Genomic DNA, 18,394 nt, shown 5'->3' with positions numbered 1-18,394 from the left:
GTTCTAAGTGGGTAGGTTGCATGTAAGATAGTCTTATTGAGATGATACTCAGCAAAACTATTGGGTGGAAAAGAGTTAGAGAAATATCTGGGGAATCAGCTTCCCAAGAAGAAGAAACATCTGGAACATGGAGCTCATGGTAGGTATATGCCTGGAATATTCAAGGAACAGAAAAAAAATTCAGCCAATGAGCCTAGAATGAGGGAGTGAGTGAAAGATATGGGTGATTAGGGTCTTGGAGGCTATAATACTTTGGTTTTCCTCCAAGTAAAATAGGGAAATACTGAAGAACTATGAACCAAAATGAGACATGATTTGACTTAAGTTTAAAAAAAATCATTATCTTTGCTGTGATGAGCTAGTGGGTGGCAAATATAAAAGTAGAGTGCCATGTTATAAGGTTATTGCAATAACCCTAGCAAGACATAATGGGCCCAAGGAAGGACCATAGCACTGGAGGTAGTGAGAATGAGAAAACTCATTCTCAAATCTTTAATGAAACAGCACCCCGTGTTTCATTAAAGGAATCTTTGATGCCCTATCTGGAACCTTCTTCATATTGGATTGGACTAAAGAAGCCAAATGCAAGTGTACCCTGGGTGTGGGCAAATGGAGATGCATTCGAAAATTGGTAAGCTTTAATAACATTTATTATAAAATATGCTAAGCATGGTAAGTAATCTAAGCCTATAATCAGCTACCCTTATAGTTTCCTCCACATTATCTCCCCAAAAGACTATCAATGTATATAGATACCAAAGAGAACCTTCAAACAAATATATAGTCCTTAGTGAGGGTTTGGCATCAAATATCAACATTTACTTCTATATAGTAAATTAGACTGTATATACCATATGTGTACCACAAGTGTTCTTTTTATCTAATACTATATAAAAATCTAACTAGCTTGATCCTTGCTTCTTTCCAGTTGGGGTTTTGTCTCTATCTGTTTGTTTGTTGTTGCTTTGGACTGTCATTGCTAGGAGTCTGAGAGAGTGTACTCAAGTCTACATACCACACACACTGGTGGACTGAAATGGAAGGGAATGAGTAAGAAAGAGAAAATGTGTGCTCTAGGTGATCTTTATTTAAAAATTTCGAACTTTTCAAACTCCCCAATGTTTCCTAGCTTGAAGAACTGATTATACCTCTCAACTCATTTTCGTTTTTGAAACATTTGATTTTTTCCCAACTTCAGAGAGGAGAAAAGAAAAGAAAGAATATTGAGTTCCCCGTAAAGGGAACCCCTAGCTATACAATTTATTTAGCATCTAATTCTGTGCTAGATATTATATGAGGTATGTGACCCAACAAAGAAATAGCAGGACTTTCTAAAAGTAAACTTCTATTATTGTATTTATATCCAGTTTGGGGTGAAAATACACGATGATTTGAGGATAATAATATAGCCAACTTTGAAAAATGTAAGAAAACTATGACATAAATTAAAATTTCTATCAAACCTAATATAATGATATTTTCTTTAGAGAATTTATATTGGCAGTTTAACACGATATTATATATTATATATAGTCCTACTTAAAAATAAAAAATGAGGAAGAAGTAAAAACTAGAAGTTGGTTAAAGATGGTGTATTAGTTTGCTAAGGCTGCTGTAACAAATATCACAGACTAGACAGTGTGAACAACAGTTCTAGAGGCTAGAAATCCCAGATCAAGATGTCAGGAGGGTTGATTTCCTCTGAGGCCTCTCTCTTTGTCTTGTAAATGGTCATCTTCTCCCTCTGTGTCTTCACATGTTCTTCCCTCTGTGCAAATGCTTATCTTGGAATACTGGATTAGGGCTCTAAAGATCTCTTTTTAACTTAATCACCTCTTCAAACACTTCGTCTCTTAATATAGTTATTGTCTGAGCTACTAGGGTTAGATCTTAAACATCTGAATTTGGGGGGGACATAAGTAAGCCCATTGCAGTTACCATTAGAGTAAGCACAGAAATGGACATGTATTTTGGAAATAGGATAAATTCTGAAGATATCCTAAAAGCTGGGAAAGTGCACACCAGTGCTACAAAGCTCCCCAAATATGAAGTGCTAAAACATTTTAATTGCCATATAACCAGAAATCCATCATAACTCAACATTCTTTTTTTCTCTTTTTGAATTTTCAATTGTATATGTTTTATGTGACCTAAAATAAGAATTTAGAAAACCCTTCCTAGATATTTTATTTGTGATTATTTACATGTTTCACAGTTCATCAGGTGAATACCTATTTCACTATTACTATGCTAATAGTTTCAAAATACGGTTGAGGGAACATCTACTTCAGCCTTTCTACCAGTTTTTTAAATGTGTGCAGGGGGTGTGGGAGTAAATGAAATTTCAGTTACACTCTACCTGTATATGATCTTTAAATGGTTCACTATATTTACTTATTTTTGTTCTTTTGTATAAAAGGAAGGAACTAATCCTTCCCAAAGTGATTTTCAATGTTTACTCCACTGCAAAAACGACATCAAGTTCCAGGATTCTTTGTTGTTCCTGCAGTGAAGTTCCTTGGTGTTAGTTTCTTTAGACACCACATAGTGATCCGAAGGGGCACGTGTACCCGAATGTTTATAGCAGCAATGTCTACAATAGCCAAACTATGGAAAGAACCTAGATGTCCATCAACAGATGAATGGATAAAGAAGATGTGGTATATATACACAATGGAATACTATGCAGCCATCAAAAGAAATGAAATCTTGCCATTTGCAACGACGTGGATGGAACTAGAGCGTATCATGCTTAGTGAAATAAGTCAATCGGAGAAAGACAACTATCATATGATCTCCCTGATATGAGGACATGGAGAAGCAACATGGGGGGTTAGGGGGATAGGAGAAGAATAAATGACACCACCATCCCAAAGTGAAGTTTGGAGGCTGAAGACGAGAGAAACAGTTCATTTCACTCCCTCTACTCCTTTTTAGTTGCAAATTTTGAAACATGGTCACCAAAGTTACATATTTTAGTCTGTACGTAGTTATTTTTCATGTGGTTCAGTAAATAATCAACCTCCTTATTTTGTTCCAGGTTTAATATTGAAGGAAGTGGAACGTGTGCCTTCGTGTTTAAGAAAAAAAAAATACATTATATGTTTATTAAAAAAAAAAATTTGGAAGGGGAGGCGAACCATAAGAGACTATGGACTCTGAAAAACAACCTGAGGGTTTTGAAGGGTCAGGGGTGGGAGGTTGGGGGAACAGGTGGTGGGTAATGGGGAGGGCACGTTTTGCATGGAGCACTGGGTGTTGTGCAAAAAGAATGAATACTGTTACGCTGAAAAAATAAATAAAATGGGAAAAAAAAAAAGAATGGCATAAGCAGTGCCAGTTGCAATGATGCAATAAAATATATATGCAGCAGAGAATCCTTTTGTCCATAGACAAAGGGTCCTTCATAATAAAGTAAATAAAATAATTAAAGAAAGACTATCTTTTTGTGTGTTATAAATTCATATGGATACATTTTCCTTCCCATCAAACATATGCTTTAAGTTGCTTGATAAAATTTTAAATGACTTCTATCTTCATTTAAATAACTTATCTAAGAAGTCAAGAAACTAAACTGAATTTTTACATGATGTCGCTTCGCCACGTAAATTGGTGTCTAAGCCTGGGGGTATAACAGTGGTCTTGTTCACAGCTGATTCAACAACATGCCTCAGTGGAACAGACTGGAGAGTAAAGAGGAAGGAGTGAAAGATTCCTCTGTCCGAAATTCAATTTAATCTGCCTACAAGAGATGAGAGATGAAACATGAGGTGAGCACCGCATGTTCCACTGTTCCACTCAATCTCCAGTGGTATGTAGCTCATTGAGAATTTGGAAGGAAGGCCATGGGACAAGTACTCAGAGATTAATTAGGATTTTTTACTTTGTATCACCGTCAAAGACCAAATCCCTTGAAAATACATTTATGCAATCTTTCACAGTTTCCTAGATCTTTATTCAAGCTACCAAGGTGAAGAATTACATTACATGGATTTGTTGTTGCTGAAACCACTGAAAGAATCAGGCCTTGGGATGTAAGTCATGGTGAGCAGAGCATAAGCTTTGAGAGAAGGAGCAGAATGTGAGGAAAGAAGCCCTGATAACTTGAAGAAATGATGGGGATTTCTCTGGTCTTTCACTAAAGCTGTGAGATTTAGATTCCAGATCACATTTGAATAGGAATCCAAGGGACCAAGGGTGAGGGTCAACATCTAGTTTTCATTAAAAATCTGTGTGCATTTTAGTACTTAATGTTTCAGTCTATATTTTCTTTTTACAAACAGTAATCCTCTTTTGAGAATATTTCATCTCAATTTTTCTTAAATAATGAACAAATGGAAGATTATTTTAGGCTTTGCTAAACTACTTGATTGCTCCTGTTGGGCTTGGGGCAAAAAAAAAGTAACTGCAATGCAAAATGTGAAGTGCTTTAATATATGTGTATGCAAGACTGTAAAAGAGAATGTAAGGGAAGAAAAGTTCTTCAGGTTCACTGAATACATCCTATGCCCTTTCTTTGTCCAGTATACTTTGTCATCTCATTTAACAGACTTCCAAACAGAATGGGGAATATAGGTGTTTCTACAACACCTATAAAGAATATCCAATGAAGTGAGTTCAATGTAACTTTCCAGAAGTCCAAAAAAAAAAAAAAAAAGGAAATTCTAGACCCAAGATTAGAATCAGTTCCTTCTGATTCCAAAAGTGGCTCTTTCCCAAAGTCCATAAAGCATGGACCAACCGTCCTAGCATGATTAAATAAAACTTAGGGGATGGTTGCTAGCATCTGTATATAAGCTTTTCAATTTTACAGAAATGAAAGAGGGCTGGCTCTACACAGAAAGTTGAGGTATACATAGAATTCAGTTGTCATAACTGCATAAATTTGTATGGCAAATCCAGAGGGAAATGTTGACTCGTCATTAAAGTAAATCATTGATCTAACCAATGAATGACTTAAAGATATAAATTTTTAAAAAACATAATACAGCTTCATACATGAAATCTTCAAGGAATATATAGTTATATTTTTGTTCACATGTATGCTGTAAAATTCATGAGTAGATTTTAAAGTGATGATGTACCATAATATGTGTGTGGATGGATAAATAACTCTCAACTTTACAGAAGAACTGAGCAACAGAGTTAATAGCTTTCTCAAAATCATGTAATAACTGCACTTGAACAGAATGAATACAGAATGAATAATGTGTGTGTGTGTAATTACTATTAATGATTTGACTTTTTATAAAAATGAGAAGTGAGATAATTCCAAGAAATAGTAAGGAGTGCTTTAATAAGATGAACATTATTTTCTGTGTGTTCCACGCAATATGGCACACAGGACATTTTTATTATTTGAGGACAAAAATATTCTGCCAATTTTATGATACTCTTATGCAAACATGCTTTTGGATGAGTCAATTTTCCATTTTTAATGATGTGTTCACTTTTATCTCTGATCTGATCTGATAAGTCTGATTACTCACCGCTTCTCCTTGGATTAAGTGAATGTGTTGATTGTCAATTGCTTCACTCCTGTTATACAGAAAGCTTGCTCGGCTTTTTGTGATCCACGTTTATAAGTCCTTCTAGTTATCTTCTTTGATTTGGATTAATCACCACAGTTGCCACGATCACCCCAGAGCGGCATGATGGCAAGCATGATAACTGGAAACACAGGACAAGTAAGTTCCTTTGGGTGAGGGAGAACGAAGGGGGAAAAAACAAACCAAATACAGGACAGCCTAATAGTGCTGACCGTGTAAGGAGGAAAACTACTAAAGTTTATGAGGCAGAGAAAGCACTTCTGTAAAACAATGCAAAATTTAGGAGAAGGTATGGAATTTTGTCTCTGTTAGAGTGTAAGCTTGTATGTATGAAGATATTCAGGGTGAATTTTATGGTGTGTGCATTATATCCCAATAAAAAGGTTTTTTAAATGTGCTTTTACAGCAAAGAGAACTTATTTACCACAGTTTTACCCAATCCTGTAACCAAGATTGCTTTCTGTCTCAACCAGCACAGACCAAGGATGGATAGAAATAGCTAATATCCTGCTGAAGTGAGTGAAGATGTTTCTAAATGTTTGTGCTTGGGTCAAGTTGACTTTCAGAATCATTAGGTGTCCAGTGTCTTTTGTTGTTTCCCCAGCATCATCTTGATATTATAGGAAATAGACATAAAGAAAATCTGGAAGTGGCTTGAAGATAAAGAGGCTGAAAGGAGCTTTTGAAGAAGTGTAAAGATTGACTGAGTCTAGCAGAAATTTCTATACTAGAATATTTTTAATGATAATATCTCTGTTTTACAAGGCAATTTCAATTTTGAGAAATTTTAATTAGAAGAATATTTCTTTAGTGAATATATGTAATGCCAGTGATTATTCACTTAGGAGTGGTTCAAGTGCTAAATTTGTTTATTTTTATTTTATTTTATTTTATTTATTTTTTTAAAGATTTTTATTTATTTATCTGACAGAGAGAGATCGCAAGTAGGCAGAGAGAGAGAGAGAGAGAGAGAGGAGGAAGCAGGCTCCCTGCTGAGCAGAGAGCCTGATGCGGGGCTCGATCCCAGGACCCTGGGACCATGACCTGAGCCGAAGGCAGAGGCTTTAACCCACTGAGTCACCCAGGCGCCCCTATTTTTATTTTATTTTTTATAAAATATTTTATTTTTTTTTTACCACAATAAAATTAATTCAGTCTTTCTCTCCATCATGGATTTTGAGTACTCATCACATACACTCAGGAGGCCTAGGTGACTTTTGGGTTCTAGAATTTGCAATAATTGTCCAAAGGCCAGATGGAAGAAAGCAAAAGCAAAAAGCAAAAAAGTTTCCTCGAATGCATTTTGTATTTTGTCTCCTTACACTGCTGCATCTCCCAACTGTAATTCTGGAGCCTTACCACTCACTCACTGTTCATGCACACACATACACTCACATGCACATAGAGTAGCCTTGGATCTCCATAGGGGGTTCTAGCAGCGCTTCGTGTAATTTCTCAAGTCTGTGTGTCTTTCCCTCACTTTTGTATTTTCCCTAGGTTTTTTTTTTTAAGGGTGAAAGCAGATATCCGTGGACTGTTATTTTTTTGTACACTAAAGAACTTGTTCAAGGATGAATTAATAGAATGACTGATTTTTCATATCAGAATTTGCATCCTCATGCCACTGGATAAGCCTCTTTGATATCATTGAAAAATAAAACAAAAAACTTAGGTTTTTAAAAAGGTTAGAGCTGTGGTATATAAGGGAGTCCCAGATAGAGTGAAGCGTAAGGGGATGGATATACTACTAGCAGTAGCAGAAGAAAAAATATCGTTAAGTGAAGAAAAATATGAGCCTAGAATTTGAAAAAGCATACACAATGCTGAGCAGAAAGGTTAAATGGTTTTTTCATAATTTGATGACTTATACTAAATTTCAAAACATCAAGAATAAAGAGAAAATCTTGAAAGGCCTCAAAGAGGAGGAAACCACACAAACCAAATGAACTTCAAGATAATGAAAATCCTTCTCATCAGCAACAGCTGCTGCATAAAGAGAATAGAACAAATTCTTCACATTTATAAAGGAGAAAATGCTTAAATTCAGGCTTTTAATTCAGTCTATCAGATGTTGGGGGAAATTTTTCAGATGTAAAAATTTAACATAATTGCTACTCATAGACCCTCTCTAAATGAAATTTCTCAGAAAGTAGAATCAAACAAAAATACAAAATGCAGTGAGTTTTAACTAGATGTGCTCTGGTGTGCTTGTGAAATGAGACCTGATGTCAACTCTGCCAGAACTAAAGCCCTGCAGAACTCTCTTGTTGGGAAACATTGGGTACACAGGGGGGTTTGCACTGGTCTTCTGGAGGAGAGCCCACTGCACTGGGACTGAGGCAAGTGTGACTGAAAAGGGCCATTCCATCAGAATGCAGGGGTGTGGGACTTGGTGTAAGGAAGTTAGGCAACCAGTGTTGGTACTGCATAGTTTCCTATAGGTGGCTCTGTGGTTTTGTTTTTTGTTTTTGTTTTGTTTTGTTTTGTTTTCAGTGTTCCAAGATTCATTGTTTATGCACCACTGTGTTTATACTAAGGTGTGGGGAGGGAATTGACAACAGCCAGCTCCTTTGTTTCAGGAGATGCATTCCCATGAATGTTGCCTCTCGGGGATGAGTTCCAAGAAGTGTGAATAATCTTCTCTTTGTGTGCCCCTGGAATTCTTGAGATCTTAGTTTCCATGCTGTCTGCCCCCAGATTGTTTGCCTACCTCCAGGAGCAGCACAGTACCCTGGGCGGTATTCCAGCCAAGCCCGTGGACCTTTAAAACTCCAGGCTTTAAGCTTCACTCATTGTAAGAATTCATAAAATTCAGCCTCTCTGATTTTGCAAGCCAGTATCTTTGGGGAAATGTTCTTGTACATTCCCCTTTGTGCTCCCCTCTCTCTTGCCCTTCTCTACAACCACATCTCTCTCCCCTTCAGAGAACCCATGATCTATTTCTCCTCTAAAACACGTATCTTATCTTCTTTGATGTGGCATCCTCTCTCTTTTTAGTTATGGAATTTTGCCATGAGCATGGTATGCAGGTGCATACATGAGTTGTGTCTTTCCACAATGTCGACTTTATTCAATCATAAAGCAAAGTTAATCACAATTATAAAGCAGGTTCAGCATTTCAAATTCAATGACATTTCACTTTGTGATTAAACTTGTTACACAGCACACAGAGCAGAACATAGGATAAACCAGACAAAAAACAAGATAATGAAAGGGTATAGGAAGTTAATAAACTAAACACAATGTCAGTCTATGGGTGCACAGTTGAGATGAGACTTATTTGGTTTGAGTCAACTCTTGGCACTTACTGCTTTTTATGTTCAAGCAGTGAAGAATCTCACTCTGTTGAGATAAGTCAGGTGGAGCCTTCAGCAGCAGTTGCCTTTTTAAGTGGCCACATGGAGAAGTCATGTCTGATGAGTCTGACAGTGTGCTGCAAAAATCCTCTCCTTTTTAAGGGGATTTAATTGGTCTTAGGCCTCTGCAGACCTGTTTCTTATCAATTCTGGGCTGTCTATTGATGCTGGTCCCAACGATATCTCATAGATGTTGTACCTTTTTTTTTTTTTAAGATTTTATTTATTTATTTGACAGACAGAGATCACAAGTAGGCAGAGAGGCAGGCAGAGAAAGAGGAGGAAGCAGGCTCCCCGCTGAGCAGAGAGCCCGATGTGGGGCTCGATCCCAGGACCCTGGAATCATGGCCTGAGCCGAAGGCAGAGGTTTTAACCCACTGAGCCACCCAGGTGCCCCTCGTAGATGCTGTACCTTTAAGTATTTGTGTCACAGCTCGTCATAGGTCCCTGCTTAACATGAGAGACTTCATTTTGCTCTCTACAAGTTTGTTCTGTCAGTCTTCAGGGGGACTTATAGGGTATTTAAGGTAATTTGATAGTTCTTTAATTGTGTTCATGGGATGAGAGGAGCCTTGGGTCTTCCTACTCTGCCATCTTTCTGCCTCCCCAGATCCTTTCTTCTGACATTTAAATGTGTGGATGGAAAACATTCTTTCTACATCTACCAATAATTTGTCAAACAAGATGATCTTAATCACTGCTAAAATTATTACCTTTTTAAAGATTTTATTTATTTATTTGACAGACAAAGATCACAAGTGGGCAGAGAGGCAAGCGGGGAGGGGGAGCAGAGGGGAGGGAAAGAGGCAGGCTCCTTGCTGAGCAGAGAGCCTGACACAGGGCTTGATCCCAGGACCATAAGAGCATGAGCTGAGCCAAAAGCAGAGACTTAAGCCACTGAGCCACCCAGACGCCCCTAAAATTATTAGTTTTTTTTTTCTTCATCTCGTAACATTTCCACGAGTGCCAAATCCCCTCTCTAATTCATTCTGCTTACCACAAATTACTGCTTTTATCTTGGCATTTCCTTGCTTTAATGCATCAAATTTCCCCCTATTGCTTAAGAATAAAGGAAACGATTTATCTTACATTTTTTTTCTGTCAAATGACCTTATGACTTTCCTTTCTCCCCTATCTTTGATTTTGTTTTTTATATCTTTTATAGCCATTTGTCTGATCATAGTCCTTTTGTTGAACCTTATACTTTCTTGACTACAATCCACCATTCACATTATTTCTACCTTTGAAATAACCTTGCCTTTCCTCCCTCCTTTCAACCAGTCTAAGTGTTCTCTCCACCGCTGATGCTCTATCTGAATAGCTATAGTGGTCATTGGTACTTTCCGCCTTTGCATTTTATAAGGCCATTGTATTCTTTATTACTTTATGATATAGATGCCTTTTTTAAAACTATTTTTTTAAAGATTTTATTTATTTGACACAGAGAGAGAGATCACAAGTAGGCAGAGAGGCAGGCAGAGAGAGAGGAGGAAGCAGGCTCCCTGCTGAGCAGAGAGCCTGATACAGGCCTTGATCCCAGGACCCTGAGACCATGACCTGAGCCAAAGGCAGAGGCTTAACCCATCAAGGCACCCGATATAGATGCCTTTAATGAGAGTTTTAAAGTTGATTATTATGAAGGAGAATAAATGAAAATATTCAGGCAGGGTTTCTCTGCAAATTTTACAGTAGATATTTATTTATTTTGCAGTTTGCAAGTTGAAAAAATGCTGGATGATATACCTTTGTATGTGCATCATACTTCTCATAGTGGTCATTCTTGTGATAGCAGGTGAGTGGCTGAGCTCATAAACTTTCTACGGTTCTTTGTGCCCATTAGGGTCAATCCTATCTCAAAACTAATCCTAGATCTCTCAATTCTGAAGTAACAAAAAGGTCTTATAGAGACAAATTCTCAGGTTCCTTCTAGTTTGGCAGGTTTTACCATACTTCTTGTCTCTCTCAAAAATACTCTTTTTAAAAAGATTTTATTTGTTTGTTTGACAGAGAGAGAGAGAGAGAACACAAGAAGAGGGAGTGACAGAGAGAGAGGGTGAGGACCCCAGGATCATGACCTGAGCTGAAGGCAGAGGTTTACTGACTAAGCCACCCAGGCACCCCTCTCAAAAATACTCTTGGGTCTTCTCTTGATACCAACCATTCTGACTGGGATGAGGTGATATTTCATTATGGTTTTGATTTGAGTTTCCCTAATGATTAGTGATGTTGAGCATTCTTTTATTGTCTGTTAGCCATCTGCATGTCTTCTTTGGAAAAATATCTATTCAGGTCCTCTCTTCATTTTTTTATTGGATTATTTGGGGTTTTGTGTTATGAGTTATTTGTATATTTTGAATATTAACTTCTTATTGGATATATCATTTGTAAATGAATACATAAAGAAGATGTGGTATATAAACATAATGGAATATTATTCAGACATTAAAAGAATGAAATCTTGCCATTATGACAACATGGATAGAGCTAGAGGGTGAAGTAAGACAAAGAAATATGCCATATTACTTCAATTATATGTAGAATCTAACAAGTAAAATAAAATAAACAAACAAAAACAGATCAGACTCAAAAATACAGAGAACAAACTGGTGGTTGCCAGAGGGAGGGGGTTGAGGGAATGAGCAAAATAGGTGAAAGGCATTAAGAGGTATAAATTTCTAGTTATAAAATAGATAAGTCACAAAGATTAAAAATACAGCATCATGGGGCGCCTGGGTGGCTCAGTGGGTTAAAGCCTCTGCCTTCGGCTCAGGTCATGATTCCAGGGTTCTGGGATGGAGCCCCTCATTGGGCTCTCTGCTCTGAGGACAGCTTGCTTCCTCCTCTCTCTCACTGCCTGCCTCTCTGCCTACTTGTGATCTCTGTCTGTCAAATAAATAAATAAAATCTTTAAAAAAAATAAAAAATAATAAAATAAAATAAAAATACAGCATCAGGAATATGGTCAAGAATATAATAACTTTGTAAGGTGACAGATGGTAACTATATTTATCACGGCGAGGATTATGTAATATATAAAATTGACAAATCACTATTTTGTATACCTGAAATTAATATACTTATGCTTCAATTTAAAAAGTAAATTAAAAACTAGCACTGGTGCCTTAGTCAGTAGAGCAAGCAACTTGATCTCTGAGTCATGAGTTTGAGCCCCACACTGGGTGTAGAGATCGCTTAACAAAAAACAAAAACTAAATATTCTAAATCTCACATTACAGTTATGTTCCCAAATTTATAGTTCTTTTTTTAAAGAGTTTATTTATTTATTTATTTATTTGATAGACAGAGATTACAAGTAGTCAGAGAGGCAGGCAGAGAGAGAGGAGGAAGCAGGTTCTCCGCTGAGCAGAGAGCCCAATGTGGGACTTGATCCCAGGACCCTGAGACCATGACCTGAGCCGAAGGCAGAGGTTTTAACCCACTGAGCCACCCAGGTGACCCTTTATAGAAGTTCTTAATCTTTAAGTAAAGTAATAATAAATTCTGAAGTGACCACCAGATAACCACAGCAATAGTTATGTTTTTTAATGGAGCATACTTTGCACCAGTTGAAGAACCAATGCTAATTATACTATATTTATTATTTATATTTAATTCTCACAAGAACAAGAAACAACTATAATTATGAAATCCATTTACAGGCAAAGAAATAGAAGTCAGAATGAGTAAGTTGCCTCTCACAAATAACAAATTCCAGAGCCAGAATCGAGACTCTTCTTATCTGTCTGGCACTAATTCCTGGTATTTTAACCACCATGCAATACAGGCCTATATAGCTGCAGTATCTCTTTGCTCTTATTTATCTTGGATTAAAATTAGGTTATATTACTAATAGTTGTTCTATGATATATTTATTATGTTAAAAGAAAAAAAATGAAATAAAGGCACAAGTGATGTGTGGCAAGATTTTTTCTATTGGAGTAGATATGTAAAAATGAAGATACTAATTTTCTTCTGGACATTAATGGCTCATTTTGTGAAAATAATTCAAAGGTAGGTTTTAAAATTCCTGATCCATGTAATAGTCTCAGAATTTGATTTCCCATATGCATGTTTCACTTAATATAACACTTAAGTTGGCACTTACATTAAAGTAACATTTAGCGCTCTTGATTCTTATTTTCTTTGTCATTCACAGTGTACCAGTACTGTTCTTGCATATAGCTTTTTGTCATCATAGCGTCCTTGGAGCTCAATGTTATTGATATTTAAATATCTAGCAGTTAAATAATTATATTATTATTATTTTTTTTTTAGTGACTTCTATACCCCACGTGGTTTGGGAACTCATGACTCAGAGATCAAGAGCCCCAACCAAGCACCTTTGAACTGAGCCAGCAGGTGCCCCAGTATTAAAATATTTATAGAGAAGTGTTTCTATAAGAAACCTTTATATTCATTCATTAATTAATTTAAAAAATTGAAACACAATATATTTCATTACTTAGGTATGGCAGCCTGGATCTGCTTCCAAATATTTATATATATTTAAGTATATATAAATATGTATATTTATATTTAAATAAATAAATAAATAAAATGTTATCTATTATACATCATGGCAAATGAGGAGAGAAGGCTTTGGAGTTGACCTGACAGTTGAACATTTACTTGCTTCTTTGCTAGTTACATTAACTTATTCAAACACTTGGAGGGTAAGGACTTTATCTTATTCTGATTACTCAACACCTAACTAAAACCTTGAAAAAGAAAATTTTCAAAACTCTCTATGCCGAAATCAATTCCTCATGATTCCAGCTTCTTTGGCACTGAATATTGGTGAAGTAGAGCAAATGTTTTACTCACTCATATTCCAATGATTTGTTGTCATGTACAGTGAGTTTTACTTCCCTAGCTTGGATGTCCTTTCTTGTCTATAAGCATTTCATTTCTCAAGGTAAAGGTGAGCTTTCTTACCCTAGTCTGTGAGGCCTTATTTGTATTTATGTCTCTAGGACTTTTTGTCAGTTGTTAAATTTTATACATTGTTTTTGAGAGGATGTCAATATAGAATATGAGAGGCCAGTAGTTCCATTCTTCAAAGTAGAAGCCAGGGAAATTGGATAAACTATGGACTGCCTGACCATTAAGTGGTTTTCCTTACAGACAACTGAACTGAATTTGTCCAGCATTCCATGAGTGAAGTTAATTTTACAGACTGCAAACCATAGGAGTAAAAGTAAACCTGATTCATCAGAATGAAAGAAATACTCTTTAACTTACTTTTTATCTGATATTTTCTTTCTTTTTTCAGTATTTCCAGGACTTTTCAAATGTCCCCAAACTATGGAATGTTCAGGCGAATGGATTGGAGTAAGAAAGAAGTGTTTCTATTTTTCCAGTGATACCAAAAATTGGACAGCCAGTGAACAATTTTGCCTTTCACAAGGATCAGAACATGCTCATATTGATACACAAGAGGATATGGTAAGAAAATGGGAACGTTCTTAACAATTTCAGAGCTTAAGTTTGTACAAAGAGAGAATAAAAATGATAAACATGAATATGAAAATATATGTCAGACAGTGTTCTAAGTATAACTATAAAACTCATGTAAACCACCCAGTGCCTATGAAGTGCATATGAAAATACCTGTATTTTATAGTTGAAGACAGTTAGGCACAGAGATATTATGTAACATAGCCATTGTCACACAGCCAGAACTTGTTGAACTGGGATTTGAACTTAGTCAAATTAGCTGGTGATGTTATGTCCTTAATAATGATGCATGCTGTTTATATAGCCAAATGTCTTTATTTGATGTTCTCAAATTATTAAATGGATAGTTTTGAATACCTTTAAATTTTTATTCTGCCAAGAATGGCCTGGAAAAATTAAATCCAAAGAATAGATACGGCTCTTAGAATTTAGGCTGAGGATCTGAGGGAAATAGCGGTTTGAAGAACATGAGACCATGGACAGAAGTGAAAAAGCACGAAGAAGAGGGACTTGGGCTGCAGGAACACTGGATGAGGGAATATGTTTGTTTATAAAGAGAGCTGACTAAACTATATATAGCAAGGAGTCAAGAGAAGAGAAATGAAATCTATCATTCAATATATTTTTATTGCAATAAATCATAATCATCCAGAAGTTAGTTTGGTTTCTGATTATATGAGAAAACATACAGCAGCAATAACATTCTTATTTTGGTATCTCCTCAAAGGACAGTTAGTTGATCCTTGAACAATACAGGTTTGAACTGTACAGGTCCACTCACATGCAGATTATTTTCAGCAAACTGTACAGCACTGTAAGTGTATTTTCTCTTCCTTGTGATTTTCTGAACAACGTTTCGTTTTCTCTAGTTTACTACTTTATTGTAAGAAAGCAGAATATAATATGTATAGCTTACAAAATATGGGTTAATTGTTGATCTTAGCAATAATGCTTTATGTCAATAGTAAGCTATTAGTAGTTGAATTTGGGGGGAATCAAGAGTTATGCTTAGGTTTTCAACTGCATGGCAGCATTGTTCAAGGATCACATGTAGTTTATCACTGAATTTTCCCATTTTTAGCAGTAGTAATACTTTCTATTAAACACTTTCCCCCTGAAATACCTCCTCTGTGACTTTTGAGAGAGGACCTGTGCATAAAACAAAATGGAAGCATTAGTTCTCTGTCACCCTTACAAACGTTCTGTATCAGTTCCTAGAGAAAATGCTCAGCTCCTGATTTTGTCATCCAAACACACACAAACATCATATCAGTTTATAGTCTCTGTCGTTCACTCTGTGACTAAAACATACTGATGGTCCAGTTTGGAGGAAATTAATTCAAATACGTTTTCCTCATCAGTTTCTCATTTGAAAGATAGAAATTACCCCTAAAGATAATTTGAGACAGTGTAGTTCAGAAAATTCCAATGACTTGATGAAAGTCACTCTATTGCTTACAGATTTTCAAGAAGTGAAAGAGCAAAGTGAAAATCTTTCTGATAAACTAAGCTAATATCCCTACCTGTTGCTAAAGAAGCATTAGGGCATGCAGATTAAGATGTAAATCATAAAGATGGGAAGGTTGGGATGAGAAGTGTGTTCAGTAATGTGATCTAAAATATTAAGTAATGATAATGCCCTGATTTTTGTGAAAGGAGTTTTTGAGGAGACATGCAGGAACTTTTATGCACTGGATTGGATTGAACAGAAAACAAGGAGAATCTTGGAAATGGACAAATGGTACCATATTCAATCCTTGTGAGTTTCAATTTTAGTAGGAAAGGTTTTATTCTGGTATGCAAACATTTTAAATAATTTTAAGTGCATTATTATAAAGAAATCTTTCTATTTTCTATGTGCAATTACCTTTCTTAGTCTTCACCCTGAGACATGTTCCCTTTCACATTGAAACATACCTTAGAGCAACCTATCTTCCTTCTACTTTAAGTGTACACAGTGAAATTTTTCTTCTGTTTTATTTTTGTTTCTTATTTCATTTTATTTTTATTGCCAAAGTCTTGCTAATAAACACTTCAATCGCTAATTCAAATTCAAATTTGTTTTCAAATTTTAAGCCAAACCACCTGTACTACTTGCATTTTCTTTTCTTTTTTTAAAGAAAGTGCAAGTATCTTATTTATTCGTTTATTTGACAGAGAAAGAGTACAAGCAAAGGGAGCAGCAGAAGGAGAGGGAGAAGCAGGCTCCCCATGGAGCAGAGAGCCAAATGTAGGGCTTGATCCCAAGGACCCTGGGATCGTGACCTGAGCTGAAAGAAGATGTTTAAGCAACTGAGCTACACAGTTGCCCCTACTTGCACCTTTTTTAAACGAGTTTATTTATACAGGATCTTTTTTTTTATTGTATTATGCTAGTCACCATACATTATATCATTAGTTTTTGATGTAGTGTTCCATGATTCATTGTTTGCCTATAACACCCAGTGCTCCATGCAATCCGTGCCACAAGATCTCTTTGTTTTAAAGAGTAAGTGACCACCTTGTTGTCTTTAACTTTCCGCAAGTCCATTGTAAACCACATTATTTATTTTTGTAACTGTTACTGAGTAATGTTGTTTTCTCACTTGCGTACTATTATAACTGAAAACAAAGGCTGTGTGACTTTCCTTTTCTATCCACATACTCCTGCCTTAATATTTCATTAAGTGCTAGATAAACAGTGGGAACCAATTAAAAAATATTAAAATATGTGAGTTAAGACAAATTACACTTACTATAAAAGAAGGAAAAACTCCATAAACAGAGCAAATCAATAAAATTAATATAGCAATTAGTCTCTTCGGTTTCTATCTCAGTACATTTTTCAAATGCACTATATATCTTTCAAGTGACTATAAATCTTATTTCTTACTTTCAAAAAGGAAAATATGAAAATATATTTCCTGGCTGAAATTATGCCAGGAAACTGCTTTAAAGAAACTCCAGAGATCTTTCAATTTAGCAAACACAGTCTCTCTTGATAGATGGATGAAAATAGATATAGATAGATAAATAAATAGAGGTAGACATTGACTTATATCTATATTCATGGTTTATCCATGTCCATTTATACCTATAGCTGCCTTTCTATTTATTGTTCTAAATAATGTTACAGTTTATACTAAGAATTATAATTAAATACCTACATTTCATCTTCTATTTCTTTGATGTACCAGATTTTTTTTGTGTAGCATATGGTGATGAGTGAGCATGGAGCTCAATGTTTTGTGTAAAATGTTTCAGAGTACTTGAATCTTAATTTTATTCTTGAGTACAGCTGTAAGTGATTCTCAAACTAATTTTAATGGTTCTTTTCAGGTTTGAAATTAGTGGGAATGGGTCCTTTGCTTTTCTGAATGCTGATGGAGTCCATAGTTCTAGGGGATTTATTGATATTAAGTGGATTTGCAGCAAACCTCAATTTTAATTGAGCAAAAAACTGGAAAATGACTATCACACTTCAGAGATAAAGAAAAGGCCGAGGTAGGCAATAGTTCTCACTAGTTATGCCGCTGAATATTGAATTTTGCAGATTTTAAACAAAGGAATTAAAAACTGTTGAATGAAAGAACCTCATCAAGTCAAGACACACAACTGCTCATTATAAGCACAAATCAGGAAACTTCTACTAAAGAGAAGCAAATAAAGTAATGACAAATAATTAGATGACCTGCAACTGCAATAATGATTTTAAGCAAATTTAAAGAGATCTATGTTGATAAGCCAGTCAACATTTACTTAGCTTAAAAGTTAGAGAAATATATGTGTTCCAGATGTGTAAATGTTACAAAATACTAACAATAATAACTTTGGCGAAAAGAAATGTCACAAGAGAATAGCCTATGAAAAGACATTCACTTCAATGACATAAAAACAAGGAAAAACCCACCCATAAGGATCCTAACTCTATCAATAAAAATCACTGATAAATTATCAGAATTATACATTAAATTATAAAGCAATCTACTCAAAGCACTTAAAGCAATCTACAGATTCAATGCAATCTTCATCAAAATACCAATGGCATATTTC

General features: G+C 35.6%; 1 protein-coding gene across 1 annotated transcript; it reads left to right on the top strand.

Annotated features, from left to right (window-relative positions):
* Positions 1-609: 609 nt before the first annotated feature.
* On the top strand, positions 610-17,789 carry CLEC2A (C-type lectin domain family 2 member A). Its single transcript, XM_046011792.1, has 6 exons — positions 610-631; positions 5,628-5,687; positions 10,617-10,697; positions 14,178-14,350; positions 16,019-16,121; positions 17,680-17,789. Exons 1-6 carry the CDS (start codon positions 610-612, stop codon positions 17,787-17,789), a joined length of 549 nt encoding a protein of 182 aa, XP_045867748.1.
* Positions 17,790-18,394: the final 605 nt, after the last annotated feature.

Source organism: Meles meles, chromosome 7 (genome assembly GCF_922984935.1).
Source record: "Meles meles chromosome 7, mMelMel3.1 paternal haplotype, whole genome shotgun sequence".
NCBI classification, from domain to species: domain Eukaryota; kingdom Metazoa; phylum Chordata; class Mammalia; order Carnivora; family Mustelidae; genus Meles; species Meles meles.
The sequence above is the reverse complement of the archived record's forward strand: the minus strand, read 5'-3'. Positions and strand labels throughout refer to the sequence as shown.

Excerpts from the sequence above, each read along its gene's own strand:
- CLEC2A (XM_046011792.1), top strand. The coding sequence starts at position 610 with ATGGAGATGCATTCGAAAATTG. Across the intron at positions 632-5,627 it reads GGAGATGCATTCGAAAATTG|TTGCCACGATCACCCCAGAG; the intron begins GTAAGCTTTAAT and ends TAATCACCACAG. Across the intron at positions 16,122-17,679 it reads TGGTACCATATTCAATCCTT|GGTTTGAAATTAGTGGGAAT; the intron begins GTGAGTTTCAAT and ends TGGTTCTTTTCA.